General features: G+C 43.0%; 4 protein-coding genes across 4 annotated transcripts in view; 1 reads left to right on the top strand and 3 right to left on the bottom strand. All coding sequences in view use genetic code 11, as the record gives it.

The window, feature by feature from the left end:
* Positions 1 to 520: 520 nt before the first annotated feature.
* EGR_01226 (Calmodulin) lies at positions 521 to 2,950 on the top strand (the record flags this gene model as incomplete). Its single annotated transcript, XM_024490475.1, has 4 exons — positions 521 to 739; positions 2,239 to 2,413; positions 2,449 to 2,590; positions 2,620 to 2,950. The coding sequence occupies 4 exons, from the start codon at positions 521 to 523 to the stop codon at positions 2,948 to 2,950; spliced, it is 867 nt and encodes a 288-aa protein (XP_024355294.1).
* Positions 2,951 to 4,132: 1,182 nt separating this feature from the next.
* On the bottom strand, positions 4,133 to 5,146 carry EGR_01225 (hypothetical protein; the record flags this gene model as incomplete). Its single annotated transcript, XM_024490474.1, has 3 exons — positions 4,133 to 4,470; positions 4,755 to 4,809; positions 5,099 to 5,146. The coding sequence occupies 3 exons, from the start codon at positions 5,144 to 5,146 to the stop codon at positions 4,133 to 4,135; spliced, it is 441 nt and encodes a 146-aa protein (XP_024355293.1).
* Positions 5,147 to 9,608: 4,462 nt separating this feature from the next.
* On the bottom strand, positions 9,609 to 10,520 carry EGR_01224 (hypothetical protein; the record flags this gene model as incomplete). Its single annotated transcript, XM_024490473.1, has 2 exons — positions 9,609 to 9,766; positions 10,292 to 10,520. 2 exons carry the CDS (start codon positions 10,518 to 10,520, stop codon positions 9,609 to 9,611), a joined length of 387 nt encoding a protein of 128 aa, XP_024355292.1.
* A 2,653-nt stretch (positions 10,521 to 13,173) lies between these two features.
* Positions 13,174 to 19,132, bottom strand: part of EGR_01223 (hypothetical protein) — a gene marked incomplete at both ends in the record, with an annotated part of 10,188 nt that continues 4,229 nt past the window's right edge. The window contains 4 exons of the mRNA XM_024490472.1: positions 13,174 to 13,241; positions 14,668 to 14,911; positions 15,021 to 15,131; positions 15,308 to 15,432. Of these exons, the coding sequence (XP_024355291.1) occupies positions 13,174 to 13,241; positions 14,668 to 14,911; positions 15,021 to 15,131; positions 15,308 to 15,432 (548 nt within the window). The remainder of the gene's footprint in view (positions 13,242 to 14,667; positions 14,912 to 15,020; positions 15,132 to 15,307; positions 15,433 to 19,132) is intronic.

Below are 19,132 nucleotides of genomic sequence, written 5' to 3'. Positions count from 1 at the left end.
ATAAACCACTATCGTACTACACAGCCTCCCTCCTCTTTTGAGCGTCGTCCCCGGCGCTCCCACAGGTCAACCTTCCGCGTCAGCCATTACAACGCAGTCGGTGCAGTAAAGAAACACCCACGAGCCGACCGTGCCAGTCACCAGATTAGCGCGCAACTGAGGGGATACTTGACCTCAACGTCACTGATCCCCCTTGGCGGCTTGACTGGATCTGGGGTTTCGTCCGGTTTAGGGATTTGTTTCAGGACGGGGAACTGCGTCGGCCAACATGCGTGTCCATAGATAGATGCAGGAACACTGGTCTAAAAGCAGATTCGAATAAGGAAGTACAAGATTTAAAACAGGTCCATGGGGGATGGTAGGGGAAATCCGTAACAAAACTTTCAAATGTTTCACGGCTAGTGTTGCTTCGGTTGTTAATAGCTTTTCTGCAGAACACGGGACTGGGAGAGATGCCGAAGGTAGACGTCAACATCAACCCTTCTGCTAGGGGTCATCACCATTCTCCCATCCGTGGCATATGTACTTCTTCCGCACCACTAAGGCTTATCACGCAGAAGTGGAAAATCAGGATACATGTCCTTTAAGATCGGGTTCGCTTTCCGCTGCCACCAATGTAGCGTCCCGAGACTCCCTGAAGACAAAAGAAGACACGAAACTCGTGCAGAATACATATATTCAGCACGGAGAAGGTGTCTGGGCTATTGGCATGGCCCAAAAGGCCGGCCCACCCAGCGAGGTACAAGGGAGCTAATTCAAAGTCCAAAAGTGGCGCCTCACCAGAACCGAGGGATAAACCACTATCGTATTACACTTATTTACCATTATATTAGGTGTTAGCTGGACCCAAAATACCAAGCTTACCATCATTGTATAACACTTGTTTTCTTTAACACAATTATTTGATGTTTTGTTTGATTATGTCTGAATAGATAGGCACGTTAGTCCTTTAAGGTTTAATATCCACCCAGAAGCATGCGTTAGTAGTGTAATACGATAATGGTTTATCCCTCGGCATTGGTGAGGCGCCACTTTTTTACCTTGAATTACCTCCCTTGTACCTCGCTGGATGGGCTGGCCTTTTGGACCATGCCAATAGCCCAGACACCTCTCCGCGCTGAATATATATTCTGCCCGAGTATTGTGTCTTCTTTCGTCTTCAAGGAGTCCCGGGACGCTACAGTAGTATATGCCCTCCCAAACCAATTTGGCCCATCACGACTTTAGAGAAGAGCAGAAACACTATATTAATTGGTGGATTTGTGAAAAGGGTGCGGAAACTATCAACGCCACAACGCAAGCAGAATTTGCTGAAACAAAAAAAAACCACATTTTCGATGGCAGTAAAATTAGCATTTCCGTGCCATAGGCTGAAAAGTAAATCAGACACACTTCGTTCCATTATTTGACTCACTGTGTTTGAATTATATTCCTTATAAACCACAAAAATCTACAATGAAATGAAGAAGCCCTCAAAGTATGAGTTTGTTTAACCCCAAGAATAGAACGGCATGTTGTACAAATGAGAAAAAGTCAGGGCTACGTAAATTTAATGTAACACGTTGAATGTTTAACTTCCACTTTTGAGAAAAGGGACCACTATGGGCCACCACCATTGCGCCCTCGCCGAATGGGCTGAAATTTGGACCATGCCAGTACCAACAAGCCCTTCTGTAAGCCGAATATAAATACATTCTACCCAAAAATATTACATCTTTTTATAAGGTCCTAGAGAGTCAGTTTGTTGTAGCAAAAAGTGGAATGGCCAAATAATCCTAGCATATGAGTCGAAGTAAAATTTGGTATGGTGGCTGATTTCACCATTTTGCCTAGTCTAGTTACTTTTAAGCTAAAAAATAGAAACACAGTTACAGTTTCGGGAATGGATGTTTATTTGTAACTACGGTATTTTAGTGTTCGCATCATTTTTACTCGGGTGGTAAAATTGTCAACAAAAACAAGTTAAAGACCCACAGATGGGCAGTCTTGCATCTAAAAAAATTTTATTTTGGTTTTAAAATTCACGGACGTTTAAGAGTTACAACCTACCTATTACTAAAAGAAATATTTCGTTTTGTTTAAATGCGCTTACTAGCAGTAACTTTCGATTCTGTACTTGCCGCTTCAGGCTCACTTGTTGACCCGAGAGTTTTGTGATGGTGGGGTCTTGTTTTCTTGTATTTTTTGCAATTTTTTTGGCTTTTTGCTGGTCATAACTCTCGACATTTCTGCTTCTAGGCTGACCAACTTACAGAGGAACAGATTGCGGAGTTCAAGGAGGCGTTTTCCTTATTTGATAAGGATGGTGATGGAACAATCACCACCAAGGAATTAGGGACGGTCATGAGGTCACTCGGTCAAAATCCCACTGAGTCTGAGCTTCAAGACATGATAAACGAGGTCGATGCAGACGGTTTGTTTTATGCTTATATGCTGTCATGTTCACAGGTAATGGGACGATCGATTTTCCTGAGTTTCTTACAATGATGGCCAGGAAAATGAAGGATACCGATAGTGAGGAAGAAATCCGTGAGGCTTTCCGGGTATTCGACAAGGATGGAAATGGTCTCATCTCCGCTGCGGAGTTGCGGTACGCGCGCATTTGTTTCTTATTCTTAGGCATGTTATGACAAACCTTGGCGAAAAGCTAACCGACGAGGAGGTTGACGAAATGATCCGCGAGGCTGATATTGATGGTGATGGTCAAGTAAACTATGAAGGTAAGTCATGTCTGCATGCTTTTATTTTATTGTCTTTCTCGCGTTCCCGTGTCTCATGTCTTCTATTTATGTCCCCCACTCCATCTGTCGTGATTGATGTCGTCTCCGCCAATTTCCTCGACCTGTCAAGAATTCGTCACGATGATGCAGTCGAAGTAGCCTCAACCCGTCACAAAGCGGAATCAGTTCAACGTATTTTCACGTTATTTGGCGTTGACGAATTCCTCTGACTGTCTTGTTTCTGACGTGTTGATATTTTTCACAAAATGACTTCGTGTTATCATTCCGTGCTCAAGCAGCTGAACAAAAGTTTATGTTATATACCTAGATATATGCAACATACTGCGATTGTAAGACTCGCTTTTGCGCTCACGGCCCTCATAATTCTCACATTTGGCATATCGCAACTAAACACCATAAAGTCCCAGTAAAACTATGTACTCCCTCCTTCATTTTCTCTATGCTGGTTCAAGACCTTGATTCTTGCTTAGATCCCGGTCGAGTTGTGTATTCCCCCGTTGATGTCATGACTTGGCTTTTCCACAAGAAAAAATAGTACAAAAGTAGGCTTTCCGTACATGTAGTACGGCTAGGGGGTGTCTCAGTGGTGGTGCTTCCCGGAGCTCTCGGTACGTTGTCCGCCCCGTGTCTCGGTGTTGTGTGGTGCTCCATCCATTCTTGATGAATGGTGGAGATCTGACGCGTTTACTTCTTTTAGAGTTCGTTACTATGATGACGACGAAGTAGTCCACGTCTTCAACTCATGTACCATCGAGTAAATGTGGCATTCACTTATTTTCTTTCCATTTAACTGCGTCCGCTTATCGTCTCTCGCACCTTCCATTGCATGGGTTCCTGAGAACATTTTATCACCTATTTATTTGCTTACTGATATCGACCACTGGACCCGTGAAGGGACCAGATCCCTGGTTATGATGTGCGATCTGTTCCCATTTCTCCCTAATTTCCCGCCTCCACTGTACATTTCCGTCGCAAACGAACCTACTTAAGTAGATTCCACAACAAGGTTTTGTGTTTAGTGGTCCTTACCAGCATCAATGGCTTTTCCAAGTATTCCTTCATCAGGTCATCAGCCTCTTATCTTTAGAAGCCCACTCAAAAATCTGCTTTCGTTTCTCTATTAAGCTAAATGCACAGCAGTGGAGATGAGCCTATAGGATGAGTGGTTGACCTCCTATCTTTGCCATCCCTCCGCATCCATCTCGAAATCTGTTTCCAATTTATTTAACCCATCCTTGGCTGCGACAGTTTCTTGCTGTGCGAAGCATGGATTAAATACCAGCTGCCAATGGCAACATTCAAATACATTATTCTTTACGTACATGACATGGTATCTTTTCATTAGTGGTTTTTGATACGGGTTGATACTCTTATAATTTGATGCCAAGACATCACCGGGGTAAGTACCTAACGTAAAGTGGGTTGGAGCCATGCATCTGCTTCGGGAATTTTGCAGGTACTCGAGTGTAGCCCTGTCTCCTGTATACTTTTCGTCTGTACAACTTGTAGATGTCCTTGTCGTAGGGGGTAGTACGGTTGGATGCGTTGGTGGATTTGTTTGCACTGCTTGGTTTCATTCGCAGGTTTCCAAAAATGAAACCAGCGGCAGATGTGGTAGTGTTTTCTAAGACGGAGGCGTTGGCATTGTTTATTTGCATGTGCCAATCCATAATGTCCGCCTTCAGATCGCGTTGACATTCGCGAAGTTTCCGCCAGGGAACAGCCCCATCTTTGATAGACTTGGAAAAGACTTCTGCCTCGATGCAGTATGAGGCAAACGGTAAGTGTAGTCTTGGTTACTATTTTTCTGCGGATGCCTGCATGTGTATTGTTTCGTCGCAGTTAGCAATTTGTGTGGAGGTCTACGATTTACCAGGCATTAAAGGAGATCAAAGCAAGCGGAGGTGGTGGGCATGCCCAGTGACGAGCAAAAGGTCGAGTAGGGGGACGCAAGGCAGTGCTTCCAACCTAATGGTCTCCCAAGTTGCCACTCAATTTAGCCTTCTCTCTCACCCTCGATAGCTCCTGCTGCTGCCTCCATTCCGGCCCGCCGCGTGTATGCGACGAGCTGAGTTAAGATAGGGGCAACGCCTATCCCTGCTTTTATCCTAATTGCTAGTCTCATCTCTCCCGTCTAATTCACACCGGTCTAATGGACTTGTTTGAGGATGTCCTACGGATTCGTAGGCAACTCTCCCTCTCCAGTATGCTACGTTCATGGTACGATAAGTTACCAGAGCTTAGAAGGGCCCTGTGGTAAAAGTGAATGCAGGGAGAAGGGGGAGAGGGGAAACAAATGGGGATGTTTGAAGCAAGGTTCTCTGGACAAGCTTGTTGCTCAACTGGAAAAAAGTTACGCGTTCCATTGATGCAGCGTTGCAGTTGTCGCCATCAGAAGGTGGCATGTAATTCTGTCAGGCTAACTGCACGTGAAGCCAGCGCAGTGATGTAACATCGTGGGTTACAGCAAATTTTGGCGTCAAATTCCATCATAATTACCAGTGCAACCACAATGTGATGTGTTTTGCACTTTGAGGACAACATTTGGATTGATGACGTTAGGCGAGTTGGCCCAACTCGATTCGTGGTAAGTTCGCGCCCTTAGATGTAGTTTACGGTGCCTAAATGGAAGTACATTGGAATATTTGCCGCCACCATCGTTGAAGCATTATGAGTGCTCGTTGAAGTGCGAGGAGGCGAGGCGAAACAGACCCAACTGCTTGGGGACTTCGTAAACGGTTCTTGGCACGGGTGGAGTTAACACCTCGCAGCATTAAAATTTGATCATGGAAATGAAATCTTGGGTGATCATGAAGAGCTTGAGTTTAGTTTAATTATTCGTTTTTGTCAACATCTTTGACAAGACATTTCAAAATAGTTAGGCTTCTATACGGATTTAAAGTCTGTTGAGGTGCTCCAGCAACTAATTGTTGAATCAACTGACCGAGGCTACTGTGGTCGACTGAATTGGCCAAAATTGTGGAACGCTTTTAGCCTTGGCCCGGAGACATTTCAAGTGAAGGAGGGGATGGGGGAGGAACGAGTAAAATGCTCGCATGATTTGAATAATTAAGTAACCTCTGTGATAGGGTGTGCCTCGGGGAAATCACAGCATACTTCGAGCCACTTTGTAGCACGCGTATACGTTCTATGACTCCCGGTTGGAGTGATGCATGGCTTTAGCAATAGTGGACGCGTGAAATGAGCTCCTACACTCCAAGGCGAGATATTCGTTTCTAGTATTAAAGCACAACAAGCTTGAGAGGTTTGTCAAAGTGAATAAAGGGGCGGATCCCCCAGCCACTTCTCCCTGTGCATGAATGGTTAGAGCGCACAACCCGATGTACGCGAAAGAGCAAATTTTCTCAAGGTTGGTGGGGCGTGCAATCACGTCTCCTTCTGGTTGGGCGTTCTTTCTTTTTCCAAACTCCACTAAATTTTGCAGTACTGCGTGAAAAAAAAAAAAGCAACACCGTGATGATGGTGGAGGCATTTTTTTCTAAGAAATTCCGGTTCTGGGCATCGGTCCCTGCTTGGACTTGGTTAGGATTGGAAAGCTATTTCCTTCCATTATCCTCTTTTTCTTTAGGGGGATTTGAAGGAAACAGGAGATAGCACTTCCAGAGGCCCTGACATCAAAATGTCAACAGTGACCTGTCACCTTTTTTACAAGCTTCAACGCTTCTTCTAGGGAGTGAGATTTCAATAGTGCCTAAAGACATGATTTTGCTGCCTGGAGGAGAATAGTGGCTTTCTAATTTTATCAAAAGCAAAATGATTAAATTTTCCATAGCAATGTAGTAATTCAAAAGCTCCCGGCCTTTCAACTTCCGGTATCAGTGGATGATGAGGAGTAGGTGGCATGTAACTGCTTGAGTTTGCAATGGAGATTGGGTTTTTCAAGTTGGACAAGAGGAAATTTGAATTCGGTCGCCTGTGAGGGTAATTAAAAGCCCGTATACACCGACTCTGCCTCTTTTCATCCCTTGGCGTGTCGTAACATTGACCCGTCCATTGTTTACATTTTCAGTCTTTGCATTGAGACGGTGGTGCGAGAATTGAGGGTCAGTCCTCGTGCTAATCACCTTTCCATCCGGATCAAACTGATAGATTTTATGAGCCCACCCAATCCATTGCTACGACGTAGTCGGCAGCGCGGTTAAACAGCTACCCTTCCCCCCTATCCATCAGTGTAGAGCAACAGTTGTTGAGATGTCTGAAAGCCACACTTCTTGATGATGGGTGGGTGGCCGGTGAAGTCAGTGATGCGCCAAATTGTAGCCAGCATTCTCCCAACAAAAAACGACTAAATGGTGCGCACTTTCAATCGCTTATACGAGGGTTGATTCAACATAAGCTTTCCCAAATTTGTGCTTTTGGCGGATTTTTCAAGACGCATACATGTAGATGGGAAAAGGCATCAAGATAGAAGAGTCCCTCCTCTTGAGCTAACATGAAGATGTTCTTCTACACTCATTCTCTCCGTACTTAGCCTCTCTTATTGATGCCAAATAAAAGGTGTGATTCCTTTTTCAATGGCGTTTGACTTACTGCGCCTCTTTCAAGTCCTTGACCCTTTTAATATAGAGAGACTGCATCACACCGCCTAGTATTAATAGCCGCCGATGTCCACACAATGGTTCAAGGTAATTATGTGAGGTGGCATAACTTCTCCATCTCAAAAAAGTGGTAGAACTTGAGAGACCTGAGTTGTCTTGCCCATGGGCAGAGGGAATGGGACATGGGAAAAGCGGCAAGTTACTTGTAAAAAGACCAACTAAGTTGTGGACCTGTTGCCAGCCTTAATTTGAAAGTTGCTTAGGTATTTCTAAACCCGAGTCATAAATCATGCTTTGTATATGGTAAAAATGGTAACGTTCTATTTAATTTGGCTATTCTTCTTGGCTTCTTCTATCAACCCAATCATCTACTTGCTGCCTTCTCAAACCTGTGCCCTAGCTTAATGGAACGCTGTTTTTCCCTCCACCCATTTAGTTTTCTGGTCAATTAATTTTCTACTTCCAACGTAAGAAGGCCTTTTTTTCACATTTGGTAAATGTTCACTTAGAGTAGACTTGCCTCCGCCAAATGTGACTGTCTTGCTTTGCAGAGGGAAGAAAGCTTCCACGTACGGGTTTAACTTCCGTGGTTCTCTTTTCATCCAACTTCCTTCATTCCGTTCCATTTTTACAGCAATTCATCAAAGTTAAGGCATGGAACTTCTGTTATGCTCACTCCCCTCGTGTTTGGATTGAGAAGATCGGAGAGTGGGGAGGGTGGAGGCTTTGTGGTGTGGTGAATCACTTCTAGGTGCTCTACGCGTCAAAGGCATTCTTTCATGACTTAACTGGCACTCTGATAAAATGCTACTTTGTGAAGCGTTGTCGTCATTGGAGACGTCTCGTGATTGCATTATTCAATGTGGTCAAAGGTAATATTTTCACGCCTTGCATGGCACGGAAGGCCGGTTGGTGCTGCGCCTGTGAATGCGTGCGGATGTGCGTACGCGTGCACGTGCGTGTGCACGGGTGCGTAGAGGAGTAGAAACAGGAGATCGGATTTCCCCTCGCCGCGCCTAGTCTCTCGCTGGACGTGATTATATTATCGATCGCACGGGCGCAGAGTACGGGTGCGTGCGTGCACCTCAGTGCTCACCCCAATGCGTTCTCGCGCGCACGTGCTACCCCTTGCATAGGCTTAAGAAGCCTCGAGAAGATACACCAGTACTAGCGATGGTACTACTACCAGTATTAGTAGCATTACCGCTCGTCGCACACCTCTACCCTGACAACAAACACGCCTCAGTGACACTCGCATTGGTCTTAATTGCAGCAGTAGAATCTAAATATATTCGAGGCTCACATTGCCAGCTTTCCCTGGGTGGTTCTGTGAGGATGGTCATATCAACCATTGAGACAAATAAGTTTGTTTTAGATTCTTTTACTGCCTCCTGACAAGTAAGGAGGGGAAAACTTCAAGTGCTTTAACGAAGGAAAGATGCACTTTTAAGCACTGAAATGCGGCGGAGGTATCGTTGTCTACCCCTTCTTCTTCCATCGAAAGGAAGGGTTATAAATTCTAACGAAATCGCAAATACTGTCAGAGCACTAGAGATGCTCTCCCAAGTCCCACACTTTGAGGCAGTAAAATAAAGGGGCGAAAGTGGAGGAACAGAAGTTCCCATGGAAATGGCTAAATAAGTGTCCGCAACTCTGTGTGCAGAAACTCCTGCTTTTGACCAAACACGGTTTTTTCCTGGTATAAAAAACTAAACGCTAGAAATCACCGGTTTTATACTATGGGTTGCAAGTTGGGTGTAACTGCTGCTTGACTTTGAAAGGAGACTACCTTGGAGATCCGGTTAGACGAAAGGGGCGAAATTTGGACTGCTCTGGGTTTTGCAGTGATGGAGTAAAATAAAAATTAATTCCACGTTCTGTAACTGGTTTTTCTCTCCCGATTTTCAAGGATTATGGTGGTTTTAATGAAAAAATGAATCGGATTTCTGTGAAATTAGCCTAAATACTGACGAGAAAATGTAATAATCCGGTGAAATAACCACTAGATGGTAATTTAGCCATGATGGCGGTGCTAGACCGTACTAGGAATGCATATCATTACCTCACATCCAATTCAATAGGTAATTCTCCTGCTAAAAATCTGACAAGGCGTATTCCAGGTGGCAGAGGATGCTGTCATTTTCCCTAGTTTCGATGCTGAAGCGACTTGTGTCGACCGATGTTGCAAGTTCCTCAGATCCACCTTTGGTACGAGCACTTTGACCCTTTCAAATGCCAAACTGCTTGTCTATTTGTATAGCCCATAAGTCCATTTATGTGAGGGAAGGAATTTTTAGCCCTCGAAAGGTTATTCTTTGCTTTTTTCCTCACTGGAAAGAGGAAATGCTTGCAGTACATTAACTAAAGGTGAATCGGGAGGACAACGATTCTGGACCAAATAACCTAACATAGGTGATGTACTATAAGGAAAGGCTTGCAAAGTGAAATTAGTGCCACATCTCCAATCTGGCGAAAGAAAAAAGAAAACGAGTGAAACACTTGGTGACATCGGACACATAAAGGTCACTAAGCTAAACGGCGTGCTTGCCGCTGGTGGACGAAGACTTCCTGACGGATAGGGTATAGAAATAAATAAGAAGGAGGATGGTGTTATAAGAAAAAAAAGTTTAGAGCATTAATAAGCGGACGAGGGTAGCCACCTACATTTCCATTTCTTCATCGGAGAAAGGGATATTGAATTCCTTCGAATGAGTTGAGGCAAGATGGAAATTTGATGCGGGAAACACAGCCACTACATAGGAAGCATAAAGAATTTTTTGAAAAAGTCAAGAAGTTTTTTGCGCAAAAGTAATTGATATTTGAGATTTCTTGGTTTCTGTCAACATAAATGCCCTTTGAGTCTTTAGAATTGTCCGTAGAAAGTGGGTACAAACGGAGATGAAAGGCTCATCAATTCATACACAGAGTATCCAACTCAAACGATGACATTTCTGAAAGTCCTCTTTTGTGTAGCCTCCTCTAGGGATGTACTTGTGTAAATGGTTTGTTTTACTGAGTAAAGACAACTTATGTAACTATTTTTAGTTTTTTTTTCGGTTATGAATAAATTTGGACAACACGTGAATTTTAAACACCTAGGAGTCGCTTGAATTCTAGCCACAATCATACTGTCGGTGGATCGCTTCTCCGGGAATGAATTATTTGAAGGGCACCAACGCTTAGGGTGGAGCATCTCTAGACGGATTTGTTGACGGCCCATAAATACCGTCAAATGTCCTTTTCGTGTTCATGTTTCCTGTAAATATTATTAACGCTCTCAAGTACGGGATGACAATAGCCTTGGCAATAAAATTTCCGACTTTTTATGCAGAAGCCTGAAAGAGTAGTCAAGTGAGGCGGTAGGTGTGGCATCTGGATGAAAGCAGATACAAAAGCGAGATTTCGTCCATTTATCCTTTTCACTGCGTAGGAGGTTGTGGCCGTAATGCCCCTTGTTGCGACAGATCGACGCGACAGAGTTAACAGCCCGTGCCAAAACTGTAGCCTCAGCAAGCCTCGGCTCCAACAGCATGGGACTTGAACTTAATGTGCGCACATGGCACTCGTGGGCCATTACCAAAGTGTTGTCCTTAAGCGACGCGCTATGCAAGACGTCTCTCTCTCTTTCTCTGATGTGCCAAATCTTTGTAACCCCCTTGGATCGGTGGAGGTAGACTAAATCCACACTTCGTCTACCATATTTGATCATAAAATTGACCATCTCGGTTTAAATTTCGGGTATCTGGGCTGCGAACTCCAAGATAATAATAGGGTGCCAAAAAATTATGGCCAGCTTGAGTTTCCTATGCACAGAGGGTGTTGTTATTCAGAAAAAAAGGCATGTCATTTAAAAAGCTAGAACATAGTGATGGTTGGCATTAGATTGCTCTCTCGTACTTGCTCCTGTCATTTTGACACTGTTTATAATAGAATATTTAATCTGGCAGGGTAAGGCTGAAATGTCTCTATTCTTTGCATTTAGATGCTTTAAAGTCAACGTAACAACAATCTCATTCCAGGCAAAGAATGTTTTCCGTTCCTCGCATAACACCTTGCATCCCATCCCGGCACAACTGCCACCTACAGAAGCACTTGTGAATCCATATTTCATTCCAGCACAATTGCAACCAATTGGGATAGCTAGTATTTTTTCTTTTAAGCCTTCAAATTAATTCCGTTTAAAGGTACAGGAAAGCGTGTTTTCATAGTCACCTCATGAATGACAAGCCTCCACTGTTTGTTGATGAGACTCCTATACCAACTTGAATAACATAATCATTTTTTTCTCTCTAATTTTCCCGAAAAGGGCAGTAATTGACCAAAATCGTGTCTTTCTCGCCTGACGTTAGCTTAGCGAAGCACTGAAGGTACGGGCTGACATGATGCCGATTGGCCGAATCTGGGTTGACCTGTAAACAAATAATTCTAACGGCATGCTCTGACCTTGAATGCTAATCGCTCCAATGACGATGGCCGTGCCTGTGTGTCGAGGCTTATCCCATCGCCCTTTTAAATTATTTTAGATTAAGGTTTGAAGAAGAAGGGTTAGCAATTCTTCATTGCCTTTAATGTGTCTGGTTGAATCCAACCACCGACTTTTAATTATGTCTGAGTTTTGAAGGAGAAAAAAACCCAGCTTTGTCCAAAAGACTATACATTGGGCATTTTTTTGAAACGTTTTTAATGCTAGCCTGCGCATTTGTAAACCATCCACTGTGATAAAAGATACGCTTTTGCCTATTCAGGTGGGACATTGTGGGCTATCCGTAGGCGGGAAGACGCAATCTCGGTTCACATTAAAGGTGGACGAGCTAGCAAATCTGCTTTTGGGACCTTCACATAGACCTTGGAAACAGACAATTTAATTGCCTCTCGTAGCTTAGATACCATTATAAATATTATGAATAAATGCCTTAGCTAGTATCAATTAGACCAATGCAACTGGGGAACAATTAGGACACAAAAGAAGAGGAGTTAATTGCCCTTTTTTGGCTATTATGAATAACCTCAAAATTGAGGGTGATTTTTGGAGTAAACAGTCGCACCCAGTGGTTACATTCCATGTTGCGCTTTTATCGGTGTCGCCAGGAGAAATAAACACATTTTTTGGCCAGGCCAACTAACTAGTTGGAGATCATGTAAAAAGTCCATCCGAGTTTTTAGGCTATTTGTTTACCCGCTCCCACTGAACATGAATATCATATGAGGAGGTGTATGTGAAGGTGTAAAAAGGCGAAACGTATTGGGAATTTTTATTTTTGTGACCAAAATGGTGGAGCGCGTTATCTGGGGAAAGTATCACGCCCACACACTTAGGGGGAGAGAGAGTGGGAACAATACTCCTCTCAGGAATGAAATGTCAAGTGAAAGGGTGACAATTAGGGCTGCGGGGATGGGAAAAATGAATATATAAAATAATCACGAGGATTGTGTATTAATTGTGATTGACACAGTAATTTCGCACAACCAAATTTCCCACTTCGCATTTAAAGTACAGTTTAGGCGAAATCTACACAAATTTTTGGAGTTTGCAGACACTTCTCTTTGAACTTTTCATACTGTATGTCATTTTGTAGGCGACGTCCACCCTTCGGGAATATTAATATTGCCGAGAACCTGACGAGAAACTGCAAGAGGTGTTACCATTTGTACAAATGCATACACCAATGTTGGGTGCAAAAATCTCCGCCGCCTTCTTATTTTGTCGGTCTTAGCATGTCTGCTTTTGGGGTCGCATCGGTTACCACTGGCCACCGGAAACAAATTATGGGGAGACAGCCCTCCTCAGGCCGGGAAAATCCACCATCCGTTGCATTGTTTTGAGGCCAAACGTCACATTACTTCAACTAAAAAATTTTAAAAAAACTTGAAATCTAATGTATAAAAGGCAAAATAGGCAAGTATTTATTAGAAGTATCACTTGTGATTGAAATTAATCTACCTACAATTAAAATAAGCAGCATCAAGTCGGATTTCTTTCCCTTATTTTGGCTACCTTACCCAAAATACCTTCGAAATATCACAACATTACCGTTTGTGGAAGAGATTCGAACAGTCTAGGTTAGGCCTTAGAAAGTGCTTCAAACTCTACTTTCCTGGAGGGGGATCGGAGACAACTGTGCATGTGTTGAGATTTACCATTTGTCTATTTCCTTCGGCGTGACAGATAGACTAGAAGATACGTCGTTTGTTCTTTTTCTGACTTAACCACGAACCATCCGTTGAAGCGGCCGTCAAAAATCACGAATTCGTTTTTTTCAAAAATAAGCCAACTTCAGCGCCCTAGATTTGAGTACTCTCGCCCTTACTTTCAAAAAAAAAGAGGAGAAAGTGGAAAAGATTCAATGAATGGAGTCTCGCTTGATTTTTTAAAAATGCACGACCTTCCTTTTTACTGTTTCTAGCAGCTGAACTGCCTCTCAGACGCTAGGAGTTCTTACTTCATCCAAAAGTGATGCTTTTACGTGTCTACACGCATAGCACCGCCACTTAAAAAATCACTGACAAAGGCGGGCTCGAGAACCACACCTCAATGAGATCACTCCCAAGTTATATGGCGCTGACTCAAAGCATTAAATCCTCTCTTGCCAGATGCTTTTCAAGGAGGTGAAGGCAGCAGTTAAGTGGAATCAGTAAACACAGGAGTCTGTCGGTCATTTTTACTTCTAAAGCGACCATAACGCCTGACAGAAAGGACGTGACTGGACCAGTTATGGTCGTTTCCACCTGCATTCACATTAATTCCAGGTTGGGGGGTTGACAAATACAGGCTTTGCATCAACCCATTTCCAATAAAATGGAGGGTGTGTATGTGAACCAGTGAATAATTAATACGTCTGAAGCTTCCAGATCTGCCGAGAGAGGACAATAAACATTGTTCTGCCTTCTGCTTCTATTCCTCACCTCCGCTGAAGTAATTTCAGTAAGCTAGAAATCTATGGAAACATAAAATTTAATGAAAACTTATGAGGATTTAATGGACCTAAGATGTCTCACTTTATACTACCCTGGCTCCTTTTTAATTTGCTCTAAATTGTTAAGGTTTCATTACATTTTATCTAGGGTGTGTTTGAATAAAAATGTTCTTAATGGAAATAAGGTAAAAATTCATCATTTTGTTCTCAGCAATTCCTTAAATTAATAAAATTTAACGTTAAATCCTCCTGCCTACGGATACACTCAAACTGATAACTTATTCATAAGACGCTTTGTAGCGTCCCTAGATCGTCCTGGAGACGGGAGAAGACATAATACTCGGTCGGACTATGTATCGTAGGTGCACAGCGGAGCTCTGGAGCTACTGGCATTGTCCAGAGTCAGGGCCTCCCGATGGAGGTACAATGGCGGGGCCCTCAGTTGCCCGTTACCAGAACTATGAGTTAAACTAAAAATCAAAGCATTACAATAAGAAATTTGAAAGTAGGCATCTTTGATGCGAAGTAAAACAAATTTTGTGGCATTGAATAATAAAACCACTCTCTCGCATCGACTGCAGTGTCGTAAATTGCAATGAGACTGGAGGTCAGGGGTAATTTCATAAGGACTGCCAACATCCGTAATGCAAAATCTGATGTAACAGGATTCTTCATATATAAAAATAAGACTGTTTTGCTTAGAAATCACAGAAAAAGTCAAAACGATGTGATATTAATAAACTACCTAGAGTTGAATAACAAAAGTATATTGAAAAAAGGCGACATGACAGTTATTGACACCTCACCAGCAGCATAAATTCGCCCTCGAGTTGTCCTAGTATCTGACTGCTGGGAGAATATTCAATTTTATAATATGCATATCTAGTAACATTTTCCACAAGAAAGTTTATTGAGTGCTGATAACTCATCATAATAACTGCGGTTATCTAACAACGCCAGTGACCTTAGCTTTAGGCAGTGGCCTTATTCCTCACTAATCTCCTAACGTTTAAATTATAATCAGCATATTATAAATGTACTTCCAATGGTTGCATAGAAAGCCGTGCTCATTAAGTGTGTTGATGAAGCTTACAGTCATCCATTTGACTGAGTGACCATTTGTCCAACCAGCTCCAAATTTTGTCACTAAATTGGAGTCATTAACTTGGGTATTCAAGCTCATAACACCTCCTTCTTGCCTGTGAGCTGAAGAGAAAGCTGGTCAATTATTTACTGAAATTAATTTAAGGTTACAAACTTCAAATATTCCCGATTGTTAGCTTAATAATTCGTTTTATTCCGATGGGCACTTAAGACTCCGCCTTTGTACTTCCGCTGGGTGGCATGGTCTCCGGCCAGGCCAGCAGCTCTCTAAGCCATTCCCTACGTCGGCTGTACATATTCTGCCCTAAAATTATGCCTTCAGTCATCTTCGGGGAAGTCTCGAGGCGCCATAGTACACTGAAAAAGGTTGGTGATACTTTGACCTTCACTTGAAAGTAAATGAACAGAACTCTAAAGTACCTTAACTTTCCCATAACCTGATTTATGTGTAGACCTTTAACAGGCTAGTTTACCATCTTAGGCATGTACCTTTATATAAGCTATTTCATTGCGTCTATCTCCTAGAGCCGATAGATGGAGGTGTCTCCCGGCTGATAGTGTGCCTGAACGAGAGGAAGTGAGGCACTCATACAAGTAATGCTAAGGATTGTGAGACCCAGCGTTTCTGAACGATTTGATGACTTTAGAATGGGAAATTATTAAGCAATTGCAATTCCTTCTTACCTTACCCCTCGCCCCTCTCTGTTACTTATGGTTATTTAAGGTGGGACGCACGTCAACATGTCAGCTTAGAAAGTATTTTCAAAGAAAAATTTCAACTTTATGTGGGTCCAATTTATGTACTGTTAAGTCCTGCCTGACAGTTTTTATTGATAAATAAAGTGGGTATACAAAAACTCTTGTCCATAGGGGCTCTGATTTTGGGCTTTCAGCTGTGATACATACATAAATCATGGAGAAACAACATGGCGGAGAAGCAAAAACTGCATGCAAACTCACCAAAAACATGGACAGTTGCTAATTTATCTCCTTATTTGGATATTGCCGTTGTACTTACCTGAGAAGTGTACTTTTGTGAGCTAGACTCCTTATAGACAAACAAACTAATCAAACAAATCTCGCGTCTGATCTGACAGACGTACTTAATGTCCACTTATTACGGAGCAAAACTAGTAGTCGACAAAGGGAGATTCTCTCTAAGAGCCTTACTTTAACAAGCTCTCAGGGTGCTCAGTCCATTGTGAATACGAGACAATATTCGAAAAAGGGATAACGAGAAGTGACGCGTGGACTCAGGTACGAAATCCGGGGTGTCACAAATATGTGACGCTCGTAGCGAATGCATCAAAACCTGCCCCCTCTACCTAGTTCTTCAAAGAAACGAAGTACAATTTTTCAACGCTACTTATTTGTTTAGGACTAATTAGAAAGGAGGCCCCATCACCCTCCCTTCTCTTTCGTCGGCTCAGACCTGCGCAGTTTTGGTTATTCACTTCAGAGATAGAATCTTTGTTATTCGTTTGAGGTCCCTCACTCTGCTCGACTGCGTCCCTTAAAGCATCTGTTCTGGAGAGTGAGAACAACCCTAAAATGTGCGCAATTTCATATGCAATATGCAGCATAATTAAACTGGTTCCTTGTTCGGAAGGCAACAGAAATTCGGGAAAATTTTGGCTTGAGGAGAGATTTGTGGTATTAAAAACCCACACCACGTCTTTGATCCATGATATCACTTTTTCCCATCTGTATGGTAACTATTGTGAATAATCAGCCGCTTGTCAGGAAAAAGGGCACTAATACGACTTCCGTACTTTTCACAGGACAATAAAAGCAAGAAATTTGGGTTTAGATAAGGAGGTGCCATATGCGAAATGAGCACGCACATCCGAAGTCGGGCAGCCATAAATCGTGCACTACATCGCTAGACGGGATCTTAGCCTTCCCAGTTAATAAAAAGTGTTCCTTCCAGTGTTTGCCTCTTACGCCAAAAGGTTTCGGTAGAGAGTGGCGCTCCTCCTGCTTAAATACACTCTTGTAAACGTGGACAAGTAGTCCTTCCATGCTGAGCTATGCGCTTTTACCGGCCAAATGGGTCGCAGAGTTTCTTTGATCATACCGACACACAACTTCATTGAGTTAGAGGTTTATTTTGCCTAACTAGAGCTCATGTTAGTTCACTTTGTTACAATGTTGCCCACTTCCCCTCCTTTTTTCATAAGTCTCTATTATAACAAAAGGTGGGTGGGGGAGGGGTTGGACAAAACGACAGTTTTGGCAGCGTGCTTGCACAATGCTGTGGAACCGTGCCACTGAAAGACAGTGCGATGGGATCATATATCAACATGAAGGTATGACAATCCGAGAAATCAGCTAGCCAACTCCCTTGAAACGTAAATGAGCTCTTTTGATTGACTATGTAAATAAACCACATGAAAGGCACACGAAATTGCACTACTACTCCACTACCTCGCCGCCTTCTCTCGGGACGATGTCTTCTATACTTACCTGACACCTTTCGATGAGCTTGAGGGGCGAAATATTAAGTGAAAGGGGTATTAACTATTTTTGGAAGGGGAAAAGTAATCACCAAGCCTAACGCAGGAATAATTTTTGTCGCGCTCTCGTATTCAGACCTATAGTAATAACTTATCAGCCAGATCTCAGCGCTTTTTGTAGGGCAAGCAAATAACCAGGTTTAGTGACATGGTCAACAAATTAGACTCGCTGTCGTAGGGCTCTGGAAGCAGGGCAGGAAACGAGACAAAGTAACGAATACGCATCTTCCAAGACCTGTTGGATAAGAGTGATCGCTTATTTTGTAACCACTGGTAGGGGAGTTATTCCATTCGCCCACTTCATTGTTTCCGTTTTGTCAGGCTCTGCATCTGGTGACTTCGAACGTGTTTCTTAACTTCGCCCGTTTTTTTAAGGAATTGTTGCAATCACATAGGCGTGCTTCGAATAGGTAGCAGTCAGGGCTACTCCCATTCGCCTCATATTGGGATACATTATGGGCAGTGCCTTGGCTTTTTTCCTTTTCAAAATTCCATTAGTCACAGGCAAAAAGCGGCAAATTTTAAGGACAGATTGACAGCACCGAAGAGAAGCGAAGGTCTTTTACTACATAGTGCAGCATTACGCATGAGGGCTGGTTGTTGTCTTGGTAGCTACAAGCTCCTGGGTGGGATATGCTCCTTCGATATATAAATACCTCATTATTTACTGAAATACACGGATAATGATTTGTTAAAAACTTTAAAAAGGGAGTAAATATAGTGCAATTTTTGCTTGCTGAAACCTATTTCCGGTTATTTTCTATTCGAAGTGATTTGAAAGCTTAGTGATGGATACGGCTTCGATCACTGCTTCCAGCCAGATGATTCAAAAGAAGGATTAGTAATGTTAACTGGAATTCTCAGTGCTCGAAATATAAACAAGGCATTCTTTTTACTTTAAAGAGGTCTGGGAAAATTGTAGAAAGTACTTACTTCACCATGCAGCAGATGTAACCTTGATTAATAGGTGGACTTTCGTGACTAACAAGTGCTGTTATTTCCCACGGAATGCTTGCATATTTTAATGCAGAAGTTGAGGAATGAAGGTGTAGTTCAACCCAATCGAGGAATGTACATGGGTAGATGAATCAGCCTTTTTCAGTGCGTCAGAGCGCCTCCTAACAGCGCCTCACGTTCAACGTTCAAGAGACATGGGTTGGCGCATCCATGCACATGCGTCTCCACTCTCTGCTGCTGCTTGCCCACGCCGGGCGTCATGGTTACAGACCCAACAACACGTGGAGGTGTGCACAGCCCAAGGGAAAAGAGATACTCAGCCTTAGGGATCGTGGCATGCA

This window comes from Echinococcus granulosus (genome assembly GCF_000524195.1).
Source record: "Echinococcus granulosus chromosome Unknown EG_S00004, whole genome shotgun sequence".
In the NCBI taxonomy this organism is placed as follows: Eukaryota; Metazoa; Platyhelminthes; class Cestoda; order Cyclophyllidea; family Taeniidae; genus Echinococcus; species Echinococcus granulosus.
The sequence above is the reverse complement of the archived record's forward strand: the minus strand, read 5'-3'. Positions and strand labels throughout refer to the sequence as shown.